The following is a 26,242-nucleotide window of genomic DNA, read 5'->3' as shown; positions in this document are numbered from 1 at the left end:
ATGAGGGGAGGGGTTGGAAAAAACAGACAGAGGGAGGTGCCAGGACAGAGAAGCACTGGGGCCTAGTGGAAAGAGCATGGGCCTGGGAATCAGAGGACCTGGATTCTAATGCCGGTTTCACCACTTGTTTGCTGTGTGACCCTGGAAAAGTCGCTTAACTTCTCTATGCCTCAGTTACCTCATTTGTAAAATGGGGATTAAGACTGTGAGCCTCATGTAGGACATGGAGTGGGTCCAACCTGTTTAACTTGTATCTACTCCAGTGCTTAGTACAGTGCCTGGCACCTAGTAAGCACTTAACAAATATCATGAAAAGGTAGCACACCCAGGAGCAAGCCTTCTGGTGATTGGTACACTCAGCATTAAGGTCAGTGGCAAGCCAGATGTCCTGCTACTTTCCCAGAAGACTATGTCCAAGACTGAGCTCCTTATCTTCCCTCCCAAACCCTGTTCTCCCCCTGACTTTCACGTCACTGTAGATGGCACTACCATCCTTCCCGTTTCACAAACCCACAACCTTGGTGTCATCCTTGACTCCACTCTCTCCACACATCCAATCCATCACCAAAACCTGCCGTTCTCACCTCCACAGCATCACCAAGATCCGCCCTTTCCTCTCCATCCAAACCGCTACCTTGCTGGTTCAATCTCTCATCCTATCCTGACTGGATTACTGCATCAACCTCCTTTCTGATCTCCCATCCTCCTGTCCCTCCCCGCTTCAGTCTATACTTCACTCTTCTGTCCGGATTATCTTTGTACAGAAATGCTCTGGGCATGTCACTCCCCACCTCAAAAATCTCCAGTGGCTGCCTGTCAACCTTCGAATCAAGCAAAAACTCCTCACTCTCAGCTTCAAGGCTGTCCATCACCTCGCCCCTCCCTACCTCATCTCCCTTCTCTCCTTCTCCTGCCCAGCCCTCACCCTCCACTCCTCTGCTGCCGCTAACCTCCTCACTGGGCCTCATTCTCGCCTGTCCCACCGTCGACCCCTGGCCCATGTCCTACCTCTGGTCTGGAATGCCCTCCTCCCACATATCTGCCAAACAAGTCTCTTTTTCCCTTCAAAGCCCTACTGACAGCTCACCTCCTCCAGGAGGCCTTCCCAGACTGAGCCCCCCTTTTCCTCTGCTCCTCTTCCCCTTCCCATCCCCCCCCTCCTTCCCCCTTCCCCTCCCCACAACCCCCTTCCCCTCCCCACAACACTTGCATATATTTGTACATATTTATTACTCTATTTTATTAATGATGTGTATATAGCTATAATTCTATTTATTCTGACGGTATTGACACCTGTCTACTTGTTTTGTTTTGTTGTCTGTCTCCCCCTTCTAGACTGTGGGCCTGCTGTTGGGTAGGGACCATCTCTATATACTGCTGATTTGTACTTCTCAAGTGCTTAGTACAGTGCTCTGCACACAGTAAGCGTTCAATAAATACGATTGAATGAATAAATGAACGGAAGAGTGCCCCATTCAGTTTTCCTCACAGACTGCCAGGCAATTTTCTTTCTTAAAGTTTCAGGCCACATTTCTCCACTCTTCAAGAACCCTTAGTGGTTGCCCATCCACCTCTGCATCCAACAGAAACTTCTCACCATTGGCTTTAAAACACTCTATCACCTTGCCCCCTCCTACCTCACCTCACTACTCTCTTACTACAACCTAGCTCACAAACTTTGCTCACCCAATGCAACCTTTTCACTGTACCTCGATCTCATCTAGGTCACTGACAACCTCTCTCACACGTTGCCTCTGGCCTGGAACGCCCTCACTCCTCAAATCCGACGGACAATTACTCTCCCCTCCTTCAAAACATCACTGAAGGCACATCTCCTCCAAGAAGCCTTCCCTGACTAAGCCCTCCTTTCCTCCTCTCCCACTCCCTTCTGCGACTTGCTCCCTTTATTCATCCCCCCTCCCAAACCCGCAGTACTTATGTACTTATCTGTAATTCATTTATTTATATCACTGTCAGTAAACATTGTCAGGACAGTAAACTCACTGTGGGCAGGAAATGTGTCTGTTTATTTTTATATTGTATTCTCCCAAGCACTTAGTACAGTGCTCTGCACACAGTAAACGCTCAATTAAATACAATTGAATGAATAGTAATAATAATAATAATGGTACTTGTTATGCACTTACTATGTGCCAAGCAATGTTCTAAGTTCTCGGGTAGATACAATTTAATCAGGTGGGACACAGTCCCTGTCCCACATCGGGCTCACATTCTTTATCCCCATTTTACAGATGAGGTAACTGAGGCTCAGAGAAGTTAAGCGACTTGCTCAAGGTCACACAGCAGACATGTGGAGGAGCAGGGATTAGAATCCAGGTCCTTTTCACTCCTAGGCCTGTGCTCTATCCACTAAGACATGTTGAATGAATGATGTGCTTTACCACATCTTGGATTAAAGCACCTGAAAAGGAGCACTTTGGCCCCCACAAACTGTGCATTAACTCCAGGAACAGATGGAGTCTGATGGAATCCCCTGGAATTTTCACCTATATTCTTCCTTGAAATGATAGCAGGCCTAGCCTCAATGCCCTACTGATCTTATCATATCTATCATCATCCCAGTCTCCTTTATTTTTTGCTTCCCTCTTTCCCTATGAGCATGTTGCTAACCCTCTATGCCTCTCCCTATTATTTCTCAACTGTAAGCCCCTTGGGGTTACATATTGTCCTGGTACTTCTGTTCTCTGTCTCCCCCTTTTAGACTGTGAGCCCACTGTTGGGTAGGGACTGTCTCTATGTGATGCCAATTTGTACTTCCCAAGCGCTTAGTACAGTGCTCTGCACATAGTAAGCGCTCAATAAATACGATTGATTGATTGATTGATTGATTGATTCCCAGCACTGAGTACAGCACTTTGAACACAGAAAGCCCTTCAGGAAATAAATATTACTGTTACTTGTTACTATTACTTATGCCAATTTTGCTAAGAACAACCTCTCTTATGAATTCATCTGTTGGCATTAGGGATCAATTAATCAATCAATCAATCATCACTGAGGGAAGAACTACCGTACAACTGCACATATCAATCTAAGTGGTCCCATCACCATTCACCCAAGCCCAACTGCTCACCAATTTTCCTTCTATACCTCACTTTTGAGATTAACTGTTGGGAGACAAGCACCCTGTATATCAACCAGCCAGACATCCAAACACCTTTGGTTCCTTCCTTTTCATCCTCTATTGCTCAAATATGCCAAGACAACCAGGAAGACTTTCTGTGGACAACTTTTTCTGTACCTTCCCTGGGGAGAACACTCTTATTCCTTCTGAGCACACCGTACTCCAGTCTTTTTCTGCTTTTATTCTCAACATTAAGCAATACTAATAAGATAGGACAAGTGCCCTGAAGTCAGTGCACAATAATGAGATGAACAAAGAGATTGGACCGACATAGCTGTCGCTAAAGGATCTGTTGCTCGAACGCAACCAGCTGGCCCAATTTCATCGCTGAACTTTTAGTTCCGTTGCCATGGTTTCTATACAAAGAAGACGGGCACGCATTCCAATTATATTCTTCCCAGTGACAGATAACAGGAAAACAGGAGATGGGGATAATACCATCTCAGGTCATCTGATGTGATAGATACTAGCGGCAGAGATGTGACAGATACATGCTTATGTTGGTCTCAGAATGTACTGAGTATTTGGAATGCAAATAAATGTTTCCCAGACAATCTCACTCTGCTTTTGACTAGTGATTCTCTGGCTTTCCTCCACTTTTACTTCTACTGAGAGAGTGACGATTCAGTAACCCAGAGTGGGATGATGTGAGTGAGGTCATGTCTGCCTGAGCTGGGGGGTATTTTTATAAAGGAAGCTTGACTGGAGAAAATTAATAATAATCATCATTATCATCATCATGGCACTTGTTAAGTTCTTACTCTGTGCCAAGCACTGTTCTAAGTGCTGGAGTAGTTATGAGTTAGTTGGCTTGGACACAGTGCCTGTGCCACATGGGGCTCACACTCTTCAACACCATTTTACAGATGAGGTAACTGAGGCCTAGAGATGTTTATTCATTCATTCAATCAAATTTATTGAGTATTTACTCTGTGCAAAGCACTGTAATAAGTGCTGAAGTTCATTCATTCATTCAATCGTATTTATTGAGTGCTTACTGTGTGCAGAGCACTGTACTAAGCGCTTGGGAAGTACAAGTTGGCAACATATAGAAACGGTCCCTACCCAACAGCAGGCTCACAGTCTAGAAGGGGGAGACAGACAAAAAACAAAACATATTAACAAAATAAAATAAATAGAATAAATATGTACAAGTAAAATAGAGTAATAAATATGTACAAACATATATACATATATACACGTGCTGTGGGGAGGGGAAGGAGGTAAGGTGGGGCAGATGGGGAGGAGGAGGAGTAAGGTCACACAGCAGACATGTGGTGGAGTCAGGATTAGAATCCAGATCCTTCTGAATCCCAGGCCCATGCTCTATCCACTAATTCCATTATTCCCTTCTGCCTGTGTCGGAGTCCAGGGGCTACACTCAGATGTCTGGGGGGGTGGGTGGGATGAATGTTTGTAGAGCCCAGCCTAGTGGGTAGTGTCACCCTTTACCCTGTCCCCAGAATCCAGACAGAGAGCACCTCAGAGACATCAGTATTTCAGGGGGGGAGGGCCAAAAAGCCAGGCCAGTGGTGACCATGGAGTCCATATATAGCTCTGTTATATTGTATTCTCCCAAGCATCTAGTATGGTGCTCTGCACACAATGAGCGCTTAATACATATAACTGATTGACTGATGCAAGGATACCTTTTCTGCGCCAGTCTTTGGGTAGTCCTTCAATGCCGAATGGTAACACCAGTGCAGGATCCACTTCGATTAAGTCGGGTGGCTACCAGAGGGGCCTGAGCTTAACTGGGGAAGGGTAGCCCCATGCTGAGAGAAGGAACAATAGGAGCAAATACTCATTGAGACATCTCCATATCTTCTAGACTGTAAACTTATCTGGGCAGAGAAAGGGTCTGTTCATTTTCAATAATAATAATAATGGTATTTGTCAAGCACTTACTATGTGCCAGGCAGTAAAGGCTGGAGTAGATGCAAGCAAATTAAGTTGGACACAGTCCCTGTTCCACATGGGGTTCACCATCTCAATCCCCCTTTTACAGGTAACTGAGGCACAGAGAAGTGAAGTGACTTGCCAAAGGTCACACAGCAGTCTAATATTGTACTCTCCCAAGTGCTAAGTACAGTACCCTGCACACAAGTGCTCAATAAATGTGATTGACTGACTCCCCAATTTGGGAGGAGGACGACATGCCCCCAATCTGACAGGTAGTCCTAGGGCAGGGCTCCAGGGTAAATTTATCCTGGCCCCATCCCCTGTCCCTGGCTACTATGGCTACTGCTGCTCCTAAGGTCATCACGTTTTGCCCCACAGAAATAGCAGGCCAGTCCCTTCCTCTTTTTCTTTCTGCCCACCTCTGGGATGGCCCTGAGGAAACTTGTTGTGAGCAGGGGATGTATCTGTTTATTGTTTTTTTGGACTCTCCCAAGCGCTTAGTACAGAGCTCTGCACACAGTAAACACTCAATAAATATGATTAAAAGAATGAATGAATGAGATGGGGATGCTGCAGAATCTGGCAGAGAGGGATGAAGCGGACACAGCGGAAACACAAAACTGTCCAGTTTGCACGGGCATCAAATGGGATGGTACTTTCGGATCACTGAGGAGTTTGGAATTCAACCTCCTCATCCCATCCATTCTATTCTGCTGTTTTCCTCTTGAAGGGGCCTCCTTAAAATTTAGCATCCCCTCCATGTCTGCCTGCAGATCCAAGGCCTTTCTATTTGAAATCCAGTCCTAGGAAGGCAAGGGCAAGGAATAAAATACTGACACCCTTCAGGAGTCAGCTGGACACCCGTGTCATCCCAAGCGAGACGTGCGCTATCGATCCAGAGCAAAGACTGTTTAAAACCAGACTCAACTGCGATAGTCTTATCAGTGCAACTTTTATCTACACGTTGAAAGTCAATCACCCAAAAGGCTGCTACATCCTCAGATCAATACATCAAATATGTCAGGAAGTCAGTAGCTGTACACTCTTGACTGAAATAGGCAAATACAAAATGGGTTAGGGGTAAGATATCATTCAGAAGGCTCAGATCTTTAGACTGTCTGCTCATTGTGGGCAGGGAATGTTATATTGTTATATTTTACTCTCCCAAGCACTTAGTACAGTGCTAAGCGCTCAGTAAATGTGATTGGTATTTATTCCCAGGGTCTCAAAACAGCATGAGGAGACAGATTCAAAGTGCATTGCAGTTGTATCGAGCAAGGTGATATAGGGTGATGTAAAAGACTGCGGCAGGCTTACCTTGAAGGAGATCTCATACTGCTCTCCTCCCCAGATCTCTAAGCCTGGGTCATAGCCGCCCAGCTCCCAAAACCAGTTTCGGTCGACGGCAAAGAGGCCTCCAGCCATGACGGGGGACCTGAAGAAGAAGAAGGCGGCTGTAAATGGACGCCATCATCTGACCTCACCTGGCTCACAAACGCCAAGAGTGGTTTCTGCGGTGGAATGAAGGAGACCTCAGTTAATCAGTGATGTTTCTATGTGGACGTAGGCTGCCCTCCCCACTCTTTCTCCCACACCTCCCTCAGATGAGCTAGACTAAAGTGGGAGTGGGAGTTGGGGAAAGATTTATTAAATCCTTTTGAGTGGGAAGACATGATTCAGATGACTCCTTGCAGACTTCCCTGCCTCCAGCCTTTTCCCACTCCAGTCCAAACGGCACTGGTGCCAGATCACTTTACTAAGAAGACAAAAAAGTCAGTCTAAGTCTCTCCAGTTCTGAAGAGCCTCCAGTGGCTGCTAACCCACCTCCATATCAGAAAAACTCCTTAGCTTAGCCTTTAAGGCAATGAATCAGCTTTCCCCATCCTAACTTACCTCACTAATCTACTACCACCCAACCTGCCCATTTCACTCCTCTCTAATGTGGAACTTCTCACAGTACTATAATCTCATCTTCCTCACCATTGACCCCTTGCCCACTTCCTCCCTATGACCTGGAGCTCATTCTCACCACTCTCCTTATCTTCAAACTTAAAAGCACACCTCTTCCAAGAGGTCTTCCTTGACTAACCCCCCATCTCCCCACCACATCACCTATACCCCCGGGTCTGAACCCTTTTCAGTATTTTGATATTCACCCAGCCTCACAGCATTTACGTACATATCCTTACACTCTGACATTTCCACCCTTCTCTAATTTACTTCATATCCTCCTCCAGATTGTAAACTCCTTGTGGATCGTGTTTACCAACATTACAACAGCTTCGTACAGTGTTCTGCACAAAGTGCTCAATAAATACCACTGATTGACTGACTGATTGATCAGAAACATAACACAGAACAGAACTCCCACAGAACTATATTGCCACACCTCTGGAGGGTGAGACATGGGCCTTCCTGACTAGCACATAGTAATAATAATAATGATAGCATTTGTTAAACACTTACTATGTGCCAAGCACTGTGGGGATACAAGGTAATCAGGTTGTCCCACCTGAGGCTCACAACCTTAACCCCCATTTTACCGATGGGATAACAGGCACAGAGAAGTTAAGTTCCTTGACAAAAGTCACACAGCTGACAAGTGGCAGAGCCGGGATTAGAACCCATGACCTCTGACTCCCAAGCCTGTGTTATTTCCACTGAGCCATCATTTGGATGGACTCAGCTCAGCACAAACAGAAGCTCTAAGATGCTGCAGCTGACACTGACACCCATTAGGATAGAGAAGCAGCATGGCCTAATGGAGAAAGCCCCGGCCTGGGAGCCAGAAGGACCTGGTTTCTAATCCTGCCTCCACCACTTGTGTGCTGTGTGACCTTGGGCAAGGCCCTTCACTTCTCTGTGACTCAGTTACCTCATCTGTAAAATTGGGCTTAAGACTGTGAGCCCCATGTGGAACAGGGACCGTCTTCAGCCCAATTTGCTTGTAACCACCCCAGCGCTTAGAACAGTGCCTGGCGCACAGTAAGCATTTAACAGATACCACAATGATAATTACTACTGTGTCTCTGCTTTCAAATAACCAGTCACTCGTTAGCCTAGAAGGCAGGAAAGTGTGAGAGCTCAGGGCTGGAAATGGTAAAGGGAGGGAAATCAGAATATTTGATCCAGGAGGCAGAGAAGACTAGAAGCAAGAGAATCAGGCTGCAAATTAATTGGGGATTATTTCAGACTGGGAGGGAAGACTCAGGAAATAGGGACAAAGAAACCCATCCAATACATAGGCTACCATTTCCATGAAATGATACTCCGAGCCCCATCCTGACTTTCCTTAATTTTTCCCTCTTCTCACCCTTTCCCCAAAAACCCTCAGTGGAAAGATGCATTCTGCCACTTCTAGATTCCACTCAGAAAGAAGAATTCAGATGCCAACTAGCTGAGAAGCTTAAAATTATGCCGGTACCTATATTTAGTGAGCACCAAGAGAACAGAGAGGTAAAGTTAAGTTTGCCTTTGCAAGGGTAAAGTGGGATCTGACAACCATGAATGACAGATGTTCCCAACCTAACCTTGAGGATGAAGGTTAAGGAGGGCAGCCATCATAAGTTTCCTACATTCTGTCGCACGCTGGGTTGGCGGACCAAGTCCTTATAACTCGATTTATTTTCTGGTACTGTGGAGCCAGTATTCTTGCATAATGCCCCTTGCCAGTGCTGGATGCCTGGTATAATTGTAAATTTCAAAGTTCCCCAGAGATTTGGAACTAAGCTATTACAGTTTCATCAATCCACTCTTTGAAATGGAAATAACTGTAATTAAAACAACTTCCTGCTTCCCATCTCTATTAATTTATTGAAGCAGCCCTGACAGAGAGGGAGCAACTATTCCAGGTGAGAGTTCTTCGGCCAGGCAGGCACAAGACAGCAGAAAATTCCTGATGTTAAGGTGGTGAATGTTGACATAAATTGGGATGGAACCAAAGCAACTGTTTTACCCTGGTGTGCACTGAAATGAGGAGATGAGCGGTAAATTTCCCTCAATGAATATGACATATACTGTGGAAAGTGGACTATTTATCGTTCATGGTGGAATTTTCCAGAAGTTTCTTATAGTCATGTTTCTTCACATGGCCAACCTAAGCCTAGAGTGGCTTTTGGACCACTCGGTACAACATGTAATACAGTGCTCTGCGCACAGTGAGCAGTCAATAAATAGCGTTGATTGATTTGGACTGTGTAGAAGCTACTGTCCCACCATATGCCTGTGTGTGACCTAGGAAGAATCATTTAAGTTCTCTGTGCCTCCATTTCCTCCCCTGAAAAATGGGGATTCAATACTTCTTTTCCCTCGGGCAGACTGTGAACCCCACGTGGGGCAGGGCATGCACCTGACCTGCAATTATATCTACCCTGGCTGAAAGTTCTCAAGTAGAGTCAATAAGGAATTAGACACAAGGAAGTCCACACTACAGTTTGGCTGCCTTTTCTCTGAATAATCAGCTTGCTGAAATCAAGGCAAATATTTCCTGAATACCAGAAAAGAGAAATAAAAGCCAACGATCCCTCTTTTGTTGACTTGCAAAATGCAGATGGAACCACAACGGCTGTTGATCAGCAGGAGGTAACCATATGATTACAGCAGGACAATAATAATAATAATAATAATGGTATGGTTAAGTGCTTACTGAATGCCTAGCATTTATTCATTCATTCATTCAATCATATTTACTGAGCACTTACTGTGTGCAGAGCACTGTACTAAGCACTTGGGAAGTACAAGTTAGCAACACATAGAAACGGGCTCACAATAAGCACTGGGGTGGTTACAAGATAATCAGGTTGAACACAAGCTCCTATCCCACAAGGGGGATTAAGGAGGAGGGAGAATAGGTGTTCGATCTCAGTTTTGCAGATGAAGTAACTGAGGCACAGAAAAGTTAAGTGACTTGTCTAGGGTCTCACAGTAGGCAAGTGGCAGAGCTAGGATTAGAAACCAGGTCCTCTATCTCCTAGGCCCAGGCTCTTTGGAGCCTGGAGTATTTCAAACTGAGACTACTATGTGACAGTGCTTTGCACATAGCAAGCGCTTAATAAATGCCATCATTATTATTATATAATAAATGAAGGAAGGGACATCCACAGGAAATGGGGCTCCAGGAGAGGTCAGTCACTTCCAAAACAGAGAGCAAGAGGGAGCAGTGTCGGGGTGGAGGGACGGAAGGAGCAGGGCAAGGTAGAGTCGGGAATTTTCCAATTTCAATCGTCCTAGAACACTTTCAGAGAAGGAAGAGGGAGGGAAGATTCCATCACCTCGCCCCCTCCTACTTCACCTCCCTTCTCTCCCTCTACAGCCCATCCCGCACCCTCCACTCCTCTGCTGCTAACCTCCTCAGTGGACCTCATTCTCACCTGTCCTGCTGTTGACCCACATCCTACCTCTGGCCTGGAATGCGCTCCCTCCTCACATCCACCAAACTAGCACACTTCCCCCCTTCAAAGCCCTACTGAGAGCTCACCTCCTCCAGGAGGCCTTCCCAGACTGAGCCTCCTCCTTCCTCTCCCCCTCCCCATCCCCCCCACCCTACCTCCTCCCCCTCCCCACAGCACCTGTATATATGTTTGTGCAGATTTATTACTCTATTTATTTTACTTGTACATATTTATTCTATTTATTTTATTTTGTTAATATGTTCTGTTTTGTTGTCTGTCTCCCCCTTCTAGACTGTGAGCCCACTGTTGTGTAGGGACTGTTTCTATATGTTGTCAACTTGTACTTCCCAAGTGCTTAGTACAGTGCTCTGCACACAGTAAGTGCTCAATAAATACGATTGAATGAATGAATGAATATTTATTTTACTATTTATTTTATTAATGATGCATATATATCTATAATTCTATTTACTTATTTTGATTCTAATGACGCCCGTCTACTTGTTTTGTTTTGTTGTCTGTCTCCCCCCTTCTAGACTGTGAGCCCATTGGGTAGGGATTGTCTCTGTTGCCAAATTGTACTTTCCAAGTGCTTAGTACAGCGTTCCGCACACAGTAAGCTCTCAATAAATAAGATTGAATGAGAGAATGAATGAAGAGATGGAGAGAAACAGCATCAATATCTTTCCTGGGTGGGCCACAAATAACCCAGTTTGCAGTTCCCCACTTCTGGCTTCTCAGTGCTCTGGCAGAAAATGTCTCTTGAACACTGCTGTCTGATCACCTTTCAGTCTTCCCTTCTCCAGGCAAATCCTCTTAATTTTTTCCCTTTTAACCTCCATGTTCCAGTTCTTTGGGACTCTGCTTTGAAACCTCCCCGAATTCTACGCCATTCCTATCCCCCAGAGTGTCCCTTACCTCAGATTTCTCTGAGCTCGGCTGGTGCCCCAGAGGCTTGCATTAATGTTCATGGGATGGTCTCTTATGCTAGGATAATAATAATAATAATAATGATCAATCAATCAATCAATTGTATTTATTGAGCGCTTACTGTGTGCAGAGCACTGTACTAAGTGCTTGGGAAGTACAAGTTGGCAACATATAGAGACAGTCCCTACCCAACAGTGGGCTCACAGTCTAAAAATGATGATAATAATATGTTAGAGAAGCAGTTCGGCTTAATGGAAAGAGCCCAGGCTTGGGAGTTGGAGGTTGTGGGTTCTAATCCTAGCTCTGCCACATATCAGCTGTGTGACTTTGGGCAAGTCACTTAACTTCTCTGTGCCTCAGTTACCTCATCTGGAAAATGGGAATTAAGACTGTGAGCTCCACGTGGGACAATCTGATTATATTGTACCTACCCCAGCACTTAGAAGCAGCATGGCTCAGTAGAAAGAGGCTGGGCTTTGGAGTCAGAGGTCATGGGTTTAAATCCCGGCTCCGCCAACTGTCAGCTGTGTGACTTCGGGCAAGTCACTTAACTTCTCTGTGCCTCAGTTACCTCATCTGTAAAATGGGGATTAAAACTGTGAGGCCCCTGTGGGACAACCTGATCACCTTGTAACCTCCCCAGCACTTAGAACAGTGCTTTGCATATAGTAAGCGCTTAACAAATACCATTATTATTATTATTATTATTATTATTAGAACACTGCTTGGCACACAGTAAGCACTTAGCAAATACCAATTTTTTTTAAGATGCTTACAGTGTGCCAAACACTGTACTAAGAACTGGGACAGATACAAGATAATCTGGTCGGATACAGTCCCTATACCACACAGTAGGCACTCAGTAAATGGGATTGAATGAATGAACCACCCGGGGCTTACGATCTAAGTAGGAGGGAGAACTGAAATTGAATATTTATTTTACAGATGAGGAAACAGGCACAGAGAAGTTAAATGTCTTGCCCAAAGTCACACAGCAGGCCAAGTGGTGGAGATGGGATTGGAGACCAGGTCCTTTGACTCTGGCCTATGTTCTTTTGACTAGGCCATACTACTGAGCTCCTGTTTTCTAATCAGAAAATGCACCCAGCCTTGCTTATCCTTGTGTCATCCTCTTATGACATAGGAAATTGGTTTGCCGGGACAGGTCTCTGCTTAGGATCCTCTCCTGGCACGCCACTGGAAACATGGTAAGCCTCCGGAAGGGATATCTGAAATCAATTCTCAGGCTCTGCATTAGAGGTAATAGCTGAGCTGATAGATGAGGTTTTCTTCTTGCTTAACCGAGACCCGTTTATTTCTCTGCAGTGACTTTGTCCTCTAAATTCTGCTGCACTTGAGAGGAATGAGGCTAAGATGTAAAAAGTGCCCTGGTAGCAATTTCTTTTTCTTCTGAAATACACAAAATGGCATGTTTTTTGATGAGACCACATTTTTCACAAATTGCACTGGGTCTCCTTATTGACGCCAAGATGCCATCCTTAATGGCCACAGAAGCATCCCAAGACACCCCCAGAATGCTAATGGGCTTGTGCTGTTATTGACGTTCCCTCCCTCCCGGATAGACTGTCTTTCCCACAAACCCGTAAATTTGGTGGAGTTTCATTAGAAAGCTCCTCCGGAGGGGTTTCCCTCCCTACTATGTTTTCAGATTGGCCCAGACAGAGCCTAATAGAAGGGGGCCTCCTGAGACTTCCAAGTCAAAGGCAACAAAGTTGCGTTGGTTCCAAATGGAAACACGCAGAGAAAACAACAGGAATCGTGGGCTCATGCCCTGCCTCCCCGTGGGTGGAATCGCACCTTGGGGCCAAATCCCTAGCCCTAGACAATAATAATAATTGTGAGATCTGTTAAGCACTTACTATAATAATAATAATAATAATAATAATAATAATGGCATTTGTTAAGCGCTTACTATGTGCAAAGCACTGTTCTAAGCGCTGGGGGGGATACAAAGTGATCAGGTTGTCCCACGTGGGGCTCACAGTCTTCATCCCCATTTTACAGATGAGGTAACTGAGGCTCCGAGAAGTTAAGTGACTTGCCCAAGGTCACACAGCAGACACGTGGGGGAGCGGGATATGAACCCATGACCTCTGACTCCAAAGCCTGGGCTCTTTCCACTGAGCCATGCTGCTTCTACTATGTGCCAAGCACTGTACTGAGACCCGGGGTAGATACAAGTTCATTGGGTTGGACACAGTTCCTGCCCCACACTGGGTTCCTGGTCTTCATCCTCATATTACAGATGAGGTAACTGAGGCCCAGAGAAGTGAAGTGACTCACCCAAGGTCACACAGCAGACCAGTGGAGGAGCTGGGATTAGAACCCAAGTCCTCCGGACTTCTGGGCCAGTGCTCTATTCTGGTCTGGAGGATCCTGGGACCTGGACTCTCCCCATCAGTGCTTTACTCCCCTAAAGATGCCTCGGACAGTTCTTGTAGTTGTCAGATGCCCAGGACATCAGCCAATTAATAGCTTGACTCAGAACCTATATTTAAACACTTGGAGGTTCAGTAGAGCTCTGTTGTATTCTCCCAAGTGTTTAATGTGTTTTTTATTGCATTTGTTAAGAGCTTACTATGTGACAGGCAGTGCTCTAAACTCTGGGGTAGATACAAAGTAATCAGGTTACATTCATGTCCTACATCGGGCTCACAGTCATAATCCCCATTTTACAGATGAGGTAACTGAGGCACAGAGAAGTGCAATGACTTGTCCAAGATCCCACAGCAGACAAGGGATGTAGCCAGAATTAGAAGCCAGGTCTCCTGGCTCCCAGGCCCGAGATCCATCCACTAGACCTCGCTCCTCCTCTGAATGCCTATTAGTAAGCTGGTTGTGGGCAGGGAATGTGTCTGTTATATTGTTGTGTTGGAGAATCAGCGCAGCTCAGTGGACAGAGCAAGGGCTTTGGAGTCAGATTTCATGGGTTCAAATCCCGGCTCCGCCTATTGTCAGCTGTGTGACTTTGGGCAAGTCACTTAACTTCTCTGTGCCTCAGTTACCTCATCTGTCAAATGGGGATGGAGACTGTGAGCCCCCCGTGGGACAACCTGATCACCTTGTAACCTCCCCAGCACTTAGAACAGTGCTTTGCACACAGTAAGCGCTTAATAAATGCCATTATTATTATTACTCTCCCAAGTGCTTAGTACAATGCTCTGCCCATGATAAGTGCTCAATAATTATAATTGATTGATTGATTGCCATGATTCCTGCCTTCAGTTTACAATCTAGCAGGGGAGAAGTAACATATGCTAAGCAGATGTGCATCATAATGTAATGTCATCATTCAATAAGTGGCATTTATTGGGTGCAGAGAAACCTGGACTGAGCACTTGAGAGAGTACATTATGCCAGACTTGGAGGCTACGTTCCCTGCCCACAAGGATCTTACGGTCTAGAGGATTCACTCCATTTTGTGGAAGTTGATAAAAGACCACTTCTATTTCAAAGCCATACTGAGAGCTCACCTCCTTTAGGAGGCCTTCCCAGACTGAACCCCCTTTTTCCTCTCCTCCTCCCCATCACCCCCCTGCTCTACCTCCTTCCCCTCCCCGTAACACTTGTATTTATTTGTTCAGATTTATTACTCTATTTATTTTACTTGTACGTATTTACTATTCTATTTTGTTAATGATGTGCATATAGCTATAATTCTATTTGTTCTGACGATTTTGACACCTGTCTACATGTTTTGTTTTGTTGTCTATCTCCTCCTTCTAGACTGTCAGCCCATTGTTGGGTAGGGACCGTCTCTATATGTTGCGGACTTGGACTTCCCAAGCGCTTAGTACAGTGCTCTGCACACAGTAAATGCTCAATAAATACGATTGAATGAATGGATGAACGAACGAATAAAGCAATTTTCGAGGGGGGGGGGCCCTGACACCCTCTTACTTCAGAGCTTTGGTTGTCCCCTTCAAGCTTCCTGGACAAGGAAGAGTAAGGGGGATGGCAAAGCTGCCTTGAGGGTTCTCAAATGTATTTCCTGTATTATTGTTATTGAGTTTTTAAATATCTTTCTGTTAATTGATTCTATCATTGCTCTCCACTTGGAGTACGAGTGCTTAAGGACAGGGACTTAATTTTCTCTACCTATCCCTAAGTACCCAGTAGAGTATTGTGTGCAGTGCAGGTGTTCAAGCAATTATTTCTGATCATAGTAAAGGTAAGGTCCAAATAGATACTTTTCTGGCAAACGCAGTCGAGTCCAGAGGAAGTCTGCATTTTGGTCTTAGCTCGAGGTCACGGGAAAATTTCAGCCATCAGTTTTCTTTACGTTTCCACCATTTGAGGCTCACAGACGTGAGTGGAATAGACAACAGGTAGGAAATGGGACCCAAGCAAACCAAAACCAGGGGTCAGCCTGGGACAACATCTCCTAGGCAGTCAAACACATTAGAAACTTTTAGTTGGGAAATCACTGGAGAGTATTTACTGCAAAAACCCGGTCGTCTCCGCCTGCTGTTCCGCTCTTGAGTTTAAAATGATATTGCGGGACAAAATAACATCATCTGCTTCTGATAAGCCTGTTCATTTAAGTACCGAGCATTTACTGCAATTAGGGAAACCACAGAAAAAGAGTGGCTGAAATAGCAGCCTCAGACAGTGACTAATTTCTATCATTTGCTTTTTAAAAATTAGTATTTTGTGCAATTTGCCTCCTTTTCAAAGCTAAATTTCCTTGCTGAACTAGTATTCTGCAGAAGTGCTTGCCGTGAAATATAAGGGATCGCTGTCGAGCATTGGTTGTTCTAGGGTTCTTGAAATGAAACTACCTCCTCTCTACACCAGACACACACTTAGGTTAATGCACATCTATTTTTATCTAAATGCAGACACCTATGTGGAAGGAATGAATGAATCGATAGTATTTACTGAGTGCTTTCTCTGGGCAGAACACGGTAATAAGCACCCAGAAGAGTACGACAGAAATAGAAAGAATGATCCCTGACCTCAAAGAGTTGACAGTCTAACAAAGGTATCTCCAAAACATGAAGAGCAGAGGAAAGCTTATTAAAGTTTTGAGAAGCAGCATGGCCTAATGGAAAGAGTACGGGCCTGCGAATCAGAGGACCTGGGTTCTAATCCCAGCTTGGCCAACTGGTTGTTCTGAGATATTGGGTCAGTCATTTAACTTCTCTGTTCCCCAGTTTCCTCAACTGCAAAATGGGAGTTCATACCTGCTTCCCCCTCCTACAGACTGGAAGACCTCTGTGGGGCAGAGACTGTTTCAATCAATCAGTCAATCAATTGTATTTATTGAGCACTTACTGTGTGCAGAGCACTGTACTAAGCGCTTGGGGAGTACAAGTTGGCAACATATATGGTTGAAACATATGGTTTCCAACCTGATTATCTTATATCAACCCCCACTCTTTCTTGACACATAAGTAAGCACCAAAAAAAGTAGTAATAGTAACATTGTCACATCAGGGATTATGACTTCTAGACTGTGAGCCCACTGTTGGGTAGGGACTGTCTCTATATGTTGCCAACTTGTACTTTCCAAGCACTTAGTACAGTGCTCTGCACACAGTAAGCGCTCAATAAATATGATTGATTGATTATGACCAAGTGAATCCTGATCTGATTGGCTTGGAGTTGGGATAAGATGTGTGAGTGGTCAGCTTCTCTTCCCCGGGCTGAGGATTTTCTGGAAGAAATTCCTGTCACTACTGAGTTACCTGCCCCATTCCTCTGAGTCTTGACAAACTCAATGAGTTCAGATGAACTGGGGAAAGTCTCATGGTTGTATCTGATATGCTCCTAAATAACAATAATAATGATAAAATTATGGTAATTGTTCAGCACATATTTCCAGGCACTCTGCTAAACACTGGGGTAGATGTAGTATAATCACCTTGGACACTGTGATGATGATGATGGTATTTGTTAAGTGCTTACTATGTGCCAGGCACTGTACTAAGTGCTGCAGTGATTACAAGTGAATCGGGTGGATGCAGTCCCTGTCCCATGTGCGGTTCACAGTCTCAATCCCTGTTTTATAGATGAGGTAACTAAGTCACAGGGAAGTGAAGTGACTTCCTTAAGGTCACAATGCAGACAAGTGGTGGAGCCAGGATCAGAAGCCATGATGTTCTGACTCCCATTCCCTGTCCCACATTGGGCTCACAGTCTAAGGGGGAGGTAGAATAGATATTTAGTCCCCATGTTACAGGTCTCTTGCATTTCACTCTCCCACATGCCTAGTACAGTGCTCTGCGCATAGTTAGTGCTCAAAAATACCACTGATGGGTTTTACAGATGAGAACACTAGGCACAGAGAAGTTAATTGACGTGCTCTGTATCACACAAGAAGCAAATTTGCAGAGCTGGGATTAGAACCCAGGTCTCCTGACTGTGTCGCCTATGCACTTGTATCTGTGACCTCTGGGCATTTGATATTTGCACCCCTCTCAACCCCACAACACTTATGTACATATATTTATATTATATTTTATAAGGTACTTATATATATTAATGTCTGTCTCCCCCCTAGACTGTATGCTCATTATGAGCAGGGAACGTGTCCTCTAAGCCTGTTGTACTCTCCCAAGTGTTTAGTACAGTGCTCTGCTCACAGTAAGTGCTCAATAAATATCACTGATTGATTGATTGACTCCCACACTCATGCTGTTTCAACTAGGCCAACTTCTTCTTAAACAGTGAACAAAAAATACCAGATCCCACTCTGAGAACTTTCTTCCAATACCAACTAAAATATATTCTTGGTCTAAAAAAAAATGGTAAAGGCAGCTAAGTTCCTTCTGAGTTAACCCTCAGGAGACTGAAACCTCAAGTCATTCATCTACACATATTTTCACAAGCTGAGCTCTTTTACACCCACACCACTGATACGGTTCCCTGAAACTGGTCCCTGAAAGATTTCAAATTACAGCCTTTAGGGCCTTCTCACCATAGCTGTTAGTTCAAACAGAAATTTTCTCTACTTTTAAAAGACTGCTTGCAGCTTGGATTTTCCTGCCCGATTCCGGCAGGAAGTCAAAGTGTTTTCATATGGTATGTGGGCCCACCAAGTCATTAGCAGAGACGGAATTGGCACTCAAACTCGACAGCATTTAACAGGCTTTCATGCAGCTTGTCGAGTGGAGAGGAGAGGAGCCTCTGAGCGGCTCTGACGGCTAGTAAGTCCTGCACCAAAATTGGCCACAGGCTAACTCGCTCGTGAGAAGTTCGGAGATCCTGGCCAAAGATCAGTCCGTGTGATGAGCCGCAACTTCTTTCTGGGCTGAGGTCAGTCAGTCAATTGTAATTATTTAGTGCTTACTATTATTATAATAATAATCGTGGTATGTGTAGCATTTTCCTGGGAAATGAATCAAAGGACAACTTTACTAAAGTCACAATTCACTGCATCCTGGGGCATAGCAAGGCAATATAGGATGTTTTCCCAAATCGCCCCTGCTTTGTAACAATCTCAGTCTTTCTGTACATTTTATTTCTTATGGTTTTTCTAAGTGCTTACTATGTGCCAGACGCTGTACTAAGCCCTGGGGTAGACACAAGCTAATCAGCTTGGACACAGTCCATATCTCACATGGAGCTCACGGTCTTCACTCCCACTTTACAGGTGAGGTAACTGAGGCACAGCGAAGTGAAGTGACTTGCCCAAGGTCACCTATTAGGCAAGTGGCTATAGACTGTAAGCTCTCTCTAGATGGTAAGCTTAATGTGGTCAGGGGATGTATCTGTTATATTTTAGTAATAATAATAATGATGGCATTAATTAAGTACTTGCTATGTGCAAAGCACTGTTCGAAGCTCTGGGGAGGTTACAAGTTGATCAGGTTGTCCCATGGGGGGCTCACAGTCTTCATCCCCATTTTACAGATGAGGGAACTGAGGCACAGAAAAGTTAAGTGACTTGTCCAAAGTCACACAGATGACAATTGGTGGAACCAGGATTTGAACCCATGACCTCTGACTCCAAAGCCCATGCTCTTTTCCACTGAGCCACGCTGCTTCTCTCTTCCAAGGCCTAAGTACAGTGTTCCACACACCTTAAGGACTCAATAAGCACCGTTGACTGATTGACCGAGTGACTGGCTGGCAGAGCCCAGATTAGAACCCAGGTCCTCTGAATCTCAGGCCCATGCTCTTCCCAACTGTCATCACTGTCAGGTGAAGCAAATTCTGCAGTGGTCACTAAAAAGTTGGAGAAAAGTGATCTGTAAAGGTAGGGCTTTCCCTGCTGCTGCTCTTAATGGGAAAGAACCTACTTTGAACAGGGAATGTGTCTGTTTATTGTTGCATTGTAATTTCCCAAGCACTCAGTAAAGCGTTCAGCACACAGTAAGCGATCAATAAATCAATCAATCGTATTTATTGAGCACTTACTGTGTGCAGAGCACTGTACTAAGCGCTTGGGAAGTACAAGTTGGCTACATATAGAGACAGTCCCTACCCAACAGTGGGCTCACAGTCTAAAAGGGGGAGACAGAGAACAAAACCAAACATACCAACAAAATAAAATAAATAGAATAGATACGTACAAGCAAAATAAATAGAGTAATAAATATGTACAAACATATATACACATATACAGGTGCTGTGGGAAAGGGAAGGAGGTAAGATGGGGGGGATGGAGGAATGAACTATGCAATACTTCCCCCTAAGGTCCAGCCTGCTCCAACCTGAATCAGTTTGCTAGCAAAGGCAACGATGGGGCTTGTCAAAATTCAGCCTTAATTGTCTCCTTCTGTCCATGTGCAAAATAACTCTGGAAGACCATGCCCTTGAATACCTGTCTTTATTTCAACCACACTCCAGAGGCAGACAGCAGATGTAAGAGATTTGACGCCTGTCCACATGTTTTGTTTTCTGTCTCCCCCTTCTAGACCGTGAGCCCGCTGTTGGGTAGGGACCGTCTCTCTATGTTGCCGACTTGTACTTCCCAAGTGCTTAGTACAGTGCTCTGCATACAGTAAGTGCTCAATAAATACGATTGAATGAATGAATGAATTTTCTTCCAGTAAATCAGCTGTTCTTCAGCCAAAGGGCTGGCACTTGGAAGGGTGCTCTGCATATAGCAAGCGCTCAATAAATATTGGTAATTGAGTGATTGGGCAGAGTCTTCATGAAGATCAGGAGATCCAAGAACGAAAGGAGCAAACACACTGGAGGAGCAGAGGACGATCTTTCCATCCACACAGTACTGAATAAAGTAGTACAGTATAAAGCGGCATTTCATAGTGTAGAGAGCACAAGCCTGGGGGTCAGAAGGACCTGGGTTTTAATTCTGACTTTCTTCATTATCTGTGTGACCTTGGACAAGTCACTTCACCTCTCTGTACCTCAGTTACCTCCTCTGTGAAATGGCGATTAGAACTGTGAGCTCCTTGTGGGATATGATCTAGATACTAACTTGGCTCCCACTCCCTTTCGGGTCACCCTGACTCCCTCTCTTTCCTCTTCCCTCCCCTCCCTGCCCCACAGCACTTATGTATATATGTACATATCTATAATTCTATTTATTTATATTGATGCCTGTTTACTTGTATTGATGTCTGTCCCCACGTGAGTCCATTGTGGGCAGGGATTGTCTCTCTTTTTTGCTGTATTATACTTTCCAAGCACTTAGTACAGTGCTCTGCACATATTAAGCACTCAGTAAATACAACTGAATGAATGAATGAATAAAAACTAATTAGCTCCTATCTACCCATTTACTATGCTTAGTACACTATATACAAACTGATTAGCTCATATCCATAATAATACTAATAATGATATCATTTATTAAGCACTTACTATGTGCAAAGCACTGTTCTAAGCGCTGGGGAGGTTAACAAGATGATCAGGTTGTCCCACGGGGGGCTCACAGTCTTCATCCCCATTTTACAGGTGAGGTAACTGAGGCCCAGAGAAGTTAAGTGACTGGCCCAAAGTCACACAGCTGATAAGTGGTGGAGCCAGGATTTGAACCCATGACCTCTGACTCCAAAGCCCGGGCTCTTTCCACCGGTCACACGCTGCTATCCATTTGGTACATTGCCTAGCACACAGTAAACTACCAAATTAAAAAAATTATCAAAAAAAGTATAGTCACACATACGTCTCCTCAGGCACATCCACAAAGCTAGTTAGGATTTAACCAGCTAAAGTGCCATCTTGGAATACAAAGGGCGGGTAGCTTTAAAGTTCTACTCTCTCTTAGGCAAAAGTCAGATAAAGTGGGAGAGGAAGAAAGGGTGGTTTCTGTAAGTCTGTAAGTAATTAATGAGAAGTAATGGAGAGTTACAAACACCTATAAAATACAATTTAAGATAACTGCTCAGTTCATTACCAGGGACCCAAGCTTCACTAAGAGAATCCAGCTTCAATTGCTACATTATAATAACAATTTCAGGCATCATTTCTACATCTCCTGTCCTCATAAGGCATTTTTTTGGGCTAATCTCAGCTCTATTAAAAAGAAAAGTACAGCAAAGCAAGAGGCTGTTCTATATGCTGACATTTCTTTAATATCATAAAAATGATAGTGATAATTAAAAGCCCCCTGAATTTATGACATTTCTTTAGCATTTACTATAGGTCAGGCACTTGCTAAGCAGTCGGGAAGATACAATGTAATCAGATCTGACAAAGACCCTTACTAAGCCACTCCTCAGTCTTTCCATGTAGGAAAAAAATCTCATTTCCTTTTAGAGAGTCTTTCAAAGGTCTTGATTTACATCACTCATTTTATCTAAAAGGCTCAAAATCGTCAATAAAATAACAGAACTCTGGTAGTGTCCACTTTTTGTTGAGTATTGTACTACGTGTTTGGAGCACGTTGTAGAAGTAGGTTTCTGACCTCAAGGAGCTTCCCATCTAATGGGGAAGGCCAGCCCACATATGTTGATGGATATAATGGTTAAACGGATAAGAGGATGTACAAAACTCAAAACAAGGGGATAAATATATCAGAAACAAATGATTGTGCCCTTCCTGCAGCCTAAAAAGTTCTTCTTCTTCCGTACTGGCCAGACTGTAAGGTCCCTCTAGACTGTAAGCTTGCTGTGGGCAGGGAATGTGTCTGTTTTTATCATTATGTTGTATTCTCCCAAGTGCTTACTACAGTGCTCTGCACACAGTAAGTGCTCAATAAATACAACTGACTGACCATAGCCAGTCCCCATCTTAAAGTCCTTCTGAAAGTCTACCTCTTCCAGGAGGTCTTCCCTATTCCTCCACCCTTAATCTTGTCACTCCAACAGTTCTGCAACTACTTATATACACACCATATATCAATTTCTGCATTCCATCCACTTATTCATTTGTGACTTTATTTATCCACTGTTCAATACTCAGCTTAATTCCAGTTATGCTTGCATTTTTCTACTGCTGCCAATGTACATATTCAATTTCAATTTGCATGTTTTCCACCATTAGATGGTAAACTCCTAGAGGATAGAAGTCTTTTTTGCTTTCATTGTACTCTCCTAATCATCCAGTATGTTCCGCACATACTGCAGGTGCTAAATGAACGAATGAACCAACAGTAAAGATCATAAAATCACTCAAGAATGATGAGGTGGCTGAGATGATGGTAAAATACATATGGTGGAGGGATTCAGTTTGAAAGAGGAAAAGACCATGGTTGCAAAGGTCCATTGGTTATTCCAGCAGGAGTTAACATAAACAGTGGGTCAGAGGTGGGAGAGTGAATAAGGCGTGATTCATGAGCATTGAGGTCTAGTGGAAAGAGCTGAGGCCTGGGCATTGGAGGATCTGGGTTTTAATCCCGGCTCTGCCACTTGCCAATCAATCAATCAATCGTATTTATTGAGCGCTTACTGTGTGCAGAGCACTGTACTAAATGCTTGGGAAGTACAAGTTAGCAACATATAGAGACGGTCCCTACCCAACAGTGGGCTCACAGTCTAGAAGGGGGAGACAGAGAACAAAACAAAACATATTAACAAAATCAAATAAATAGAATAGATATGTACAAGTAAAATAAATAGAGTAATAAATACGTACAAACATATATACATATATACAGGTGCTGTGGGGAAGGGAAGGAGGTAAGGTGGTTGCCAGTTGTGTGACCTTGGGCAAGTCACTTAACATCTCAGTGCCTCAGGTTTTTCATCTTTTTTTGGTGTTCTTAAGTGCTTAGTATGAGCCGGGGACTCTACTAAGCACTGGGGTAGATACAAGCTAATCAAGTTGGGCTCAGTCCATGTCTCACATGGGGCTCACAGCCTTAATCCCCACTTTAAGGATGAGGTAACTAAGGCACAGAGAAGTTAAATGATTCGCCCAAGGTTACACAGCAGACAGACGGCAGAGTCAGGATTAGAATCTAGGTCTTTGATGATGATGATGATGGTATTTACTAAGCGCTTACTATGTGCAAAGCACTGTTCTAAGTGCTGGGGAGGTTGCAAGGTGATCAGGTTGTCCCACGGGGGGCTCACAGTCTTCATCCCCATTTTACAGATGAGGTAACTGAGACACAGAGAAGTTAAGTGACTTGCCCAAAGTCACACAGCTGACAATTGGCGGAGCTGGGATTTGAATCCATGACCTCTGACTCCAAAGCCCACGCTCTTTCCACTAGGCCTCCCTTGCTGCTTCTCATTCAGTTCTTGGCACATAGTAAGCAGCCTAAAAAACATATCACAATTATTATTAGCTACAGAGCACGAGTTAGGCGATTACAAGGGAGGTAGGTAGGCCGGTAGACAGGTAGGTATGAAGGAGGCTTTTTTAAAAATTTTAGTGGTATTTGCTAAGTACTTATTATGTGCCTAACACTGAATTAAGTACTAGGGTAGATACAATTTAATCAGGACAGACACAGTCCCTGTTCCACACAGGGCTCACATACTAATTAGGGTGAGAACAGATACTGAATCCCCCATTTTACAGATGAGGAAACCGAGGCACTAAGAAGTTAAGTGACTTGCCCAAGGTTACACAGCAGGCAGATAGTGGGGCTAGGGTTAGAACTCAGATCTTCTGTCTCCCAAGCCTGGACTCTTTCCACTAGGCCAAGCTGCTTCTTAGCTGATGAAGAGTCTCAAAAAAATGTTTCCATCTTCAAAGCTATCTTTCCGAGTGGAAGTTTAAAAACTATTGGAAGGAATCAGTCTAAGTCAAAAGTCAATCTGGTATTTTGGGCTCCTAGAGGGCTTTTGAGGAAAAGGCTTTGACCTGAAATGCTGGAGAATTTAACTGTGAAATCATCTCAAATTCTCCTTTCTGTACTTCACATCATGTGCTGAACCACTGGGCCAGCAATGTTCTTGAAAGGCAGCCATCATTTCACCCATTTGATTTAACTTAAATTTAATCCAAGAATCTGTCTTCAGAGGCCCTCCAAAAGAGAAATGCCTCCAACTGGAAGCCCACGTCATAAATCAAGAATCAATATCGTGCTTATATAACTGGATCAACTCACACTGTTATGACTCCATTGGGTCTCTCAACTGCACTGGAGAAGAAATATGCTTCTGCATCTCTCCAGAAAAAAGGAAGAAAAACTCCACCCAGTGGATTGTGAACCGTGATTTCATCTCTTGCTAACAAAGGGCAAAGAGAATTGGAGGAGCGTTCAATAAATACGACTGAATGAATGAATGAATGAATTGAGGGTGAATTCAGCGAGGCTGCAGCTTGATTCATAGACATTTTACACGACATTTATTTCATGCTTTAGCCTGTGTTCTTCCTGTTTCTCTTTTTCTGCTGAAAATAGATTTTCCCCCACGAGGGCAATCTTGGGGTTTAGGTAATGCTTGTTGATATAGTTATATCACCCCACTGAGCAATTAATGATGACCCCCTGAGGTGAGATGTTAAGGAATGGAGCAGTAAATATTACTGAAAATGACAAAGCAGGAAATATCATGTATGCTCGTTGAATATGCACATTTGTAAAATGTCTGCCTTGGGATAAATGGGATATAGTGGTCAACCTCTGTCAAAATTCAGTCCTGGAAAGCCAGGAGGGTATTGTGCTCTAAGTAGAACCCCTCAAACATTTGCATTTGGTTAATCTAATTTGGAATATTTCAAAATAGAAAAAAAAAATTCCTGTTTTATATATAATTCAATACTCAAAATCACTGCATGTCTAGAAGGTGTCCGTGCATGTTTTGGTACTTTTAAGCACTTATTCTGGGCCAAAGCACTATGCCAAGTAAACACTGGCATAGATTCAAAATGCTCTGATTTAGACGTAGTCTATGTCCCAATCTGAGAGGTAGGCAGACCTCCTCTGACATTATTCCCATTTCACAGATGAGAAAACTGAGCCACAGGGAAGTTACATAACCTGTCCAAGGCCACACAGCAAGCCTGAACCAGAATTAGGAAGAGCTACCAGTACTCATGACTCCCAGCCCCATGCTGTTATAACAAAACCACATTTACACCTATATTTTGCCAATCAATGGTATTTATGATTATCATCATCACTGTGATATTTGTTAAGCACTCATTATGTGCCAAGCAACGTGGTAAATGAAAGACAATCAGATCAGACACAGTCCCTGTCCCACCTGTGACTCACAACCTAAGGGAAGAGGAGAACGGGTATTTTAACTCCATTTTAGAGATGAAGAAACTGAGGAACAGGGAAGGTAAGCGACTTGCCCGAGGTCAATCTCGTGGATCTGGGGTTAGAACCCAAGCCTTCCAACTCTCAGGTCTGTGCTCTTTCATTCATTCTTTCATTCAGTTGTATTTGTTGAGCACTTACTGTGTGCAGAGCACTGTACTAAGCGCTGGGGAAGTACAAGTTGGCAACATATAGAGACTGTCTCTAGCCAACAACAGGCTCACAGTCTAGAAGGGGGAGACAGGCAACAAAACAAAACATGTGGACAGGTGTCAA

General features: G+C 44.0%; 1 protein-coding gene across 2 annotated transcripts in view; it reads right to left on the bottom strand.

Moving 5' to 3' along the window:
- Positions 1-26,242, bottom strand: part of GALNTL6 (polypeptide N-acetylgalactosaminyltransferase like 6) — a 775,084-nt gene that overhangs the window by 53,041 nt on the left and 695,801 nt on the right. For both annotated transcript variants that reach the window (XM_038755166.1, XM_038755167.1), the window contains exon 8: positions 6,365-6,482. In XM_038755166.1, the coding sequence (XP_038611094.1) occupies positions 6,365-6,482 (118 nt within the window). The remainder of the gene's footprint in view (positions 1-6,364; positions 6,483-26,242) is intronic.

This window comes from Tachyglossus aculeatus, chromosome 12 (assembly GCF_015852505.1).
Source record: "Tachyglossus aculeatus isolate mTacAcu1 chromosome 12, mTacAcu1.pri, whole genome shotgun sequence".
In the NCBI taxonomy this organism is placed as follows: domain Eukaryota; kingdom Metazoa; phylum Chordata; class Mammalia; order Monotremata; family Tachyglossidae; genus Tachyglossus; species Tachyglossus aculeatus.
Note: the sequence above shows the minus strand (reverse complement) of the source record. Positions and strands in the feature narration are given on the sequence as shown.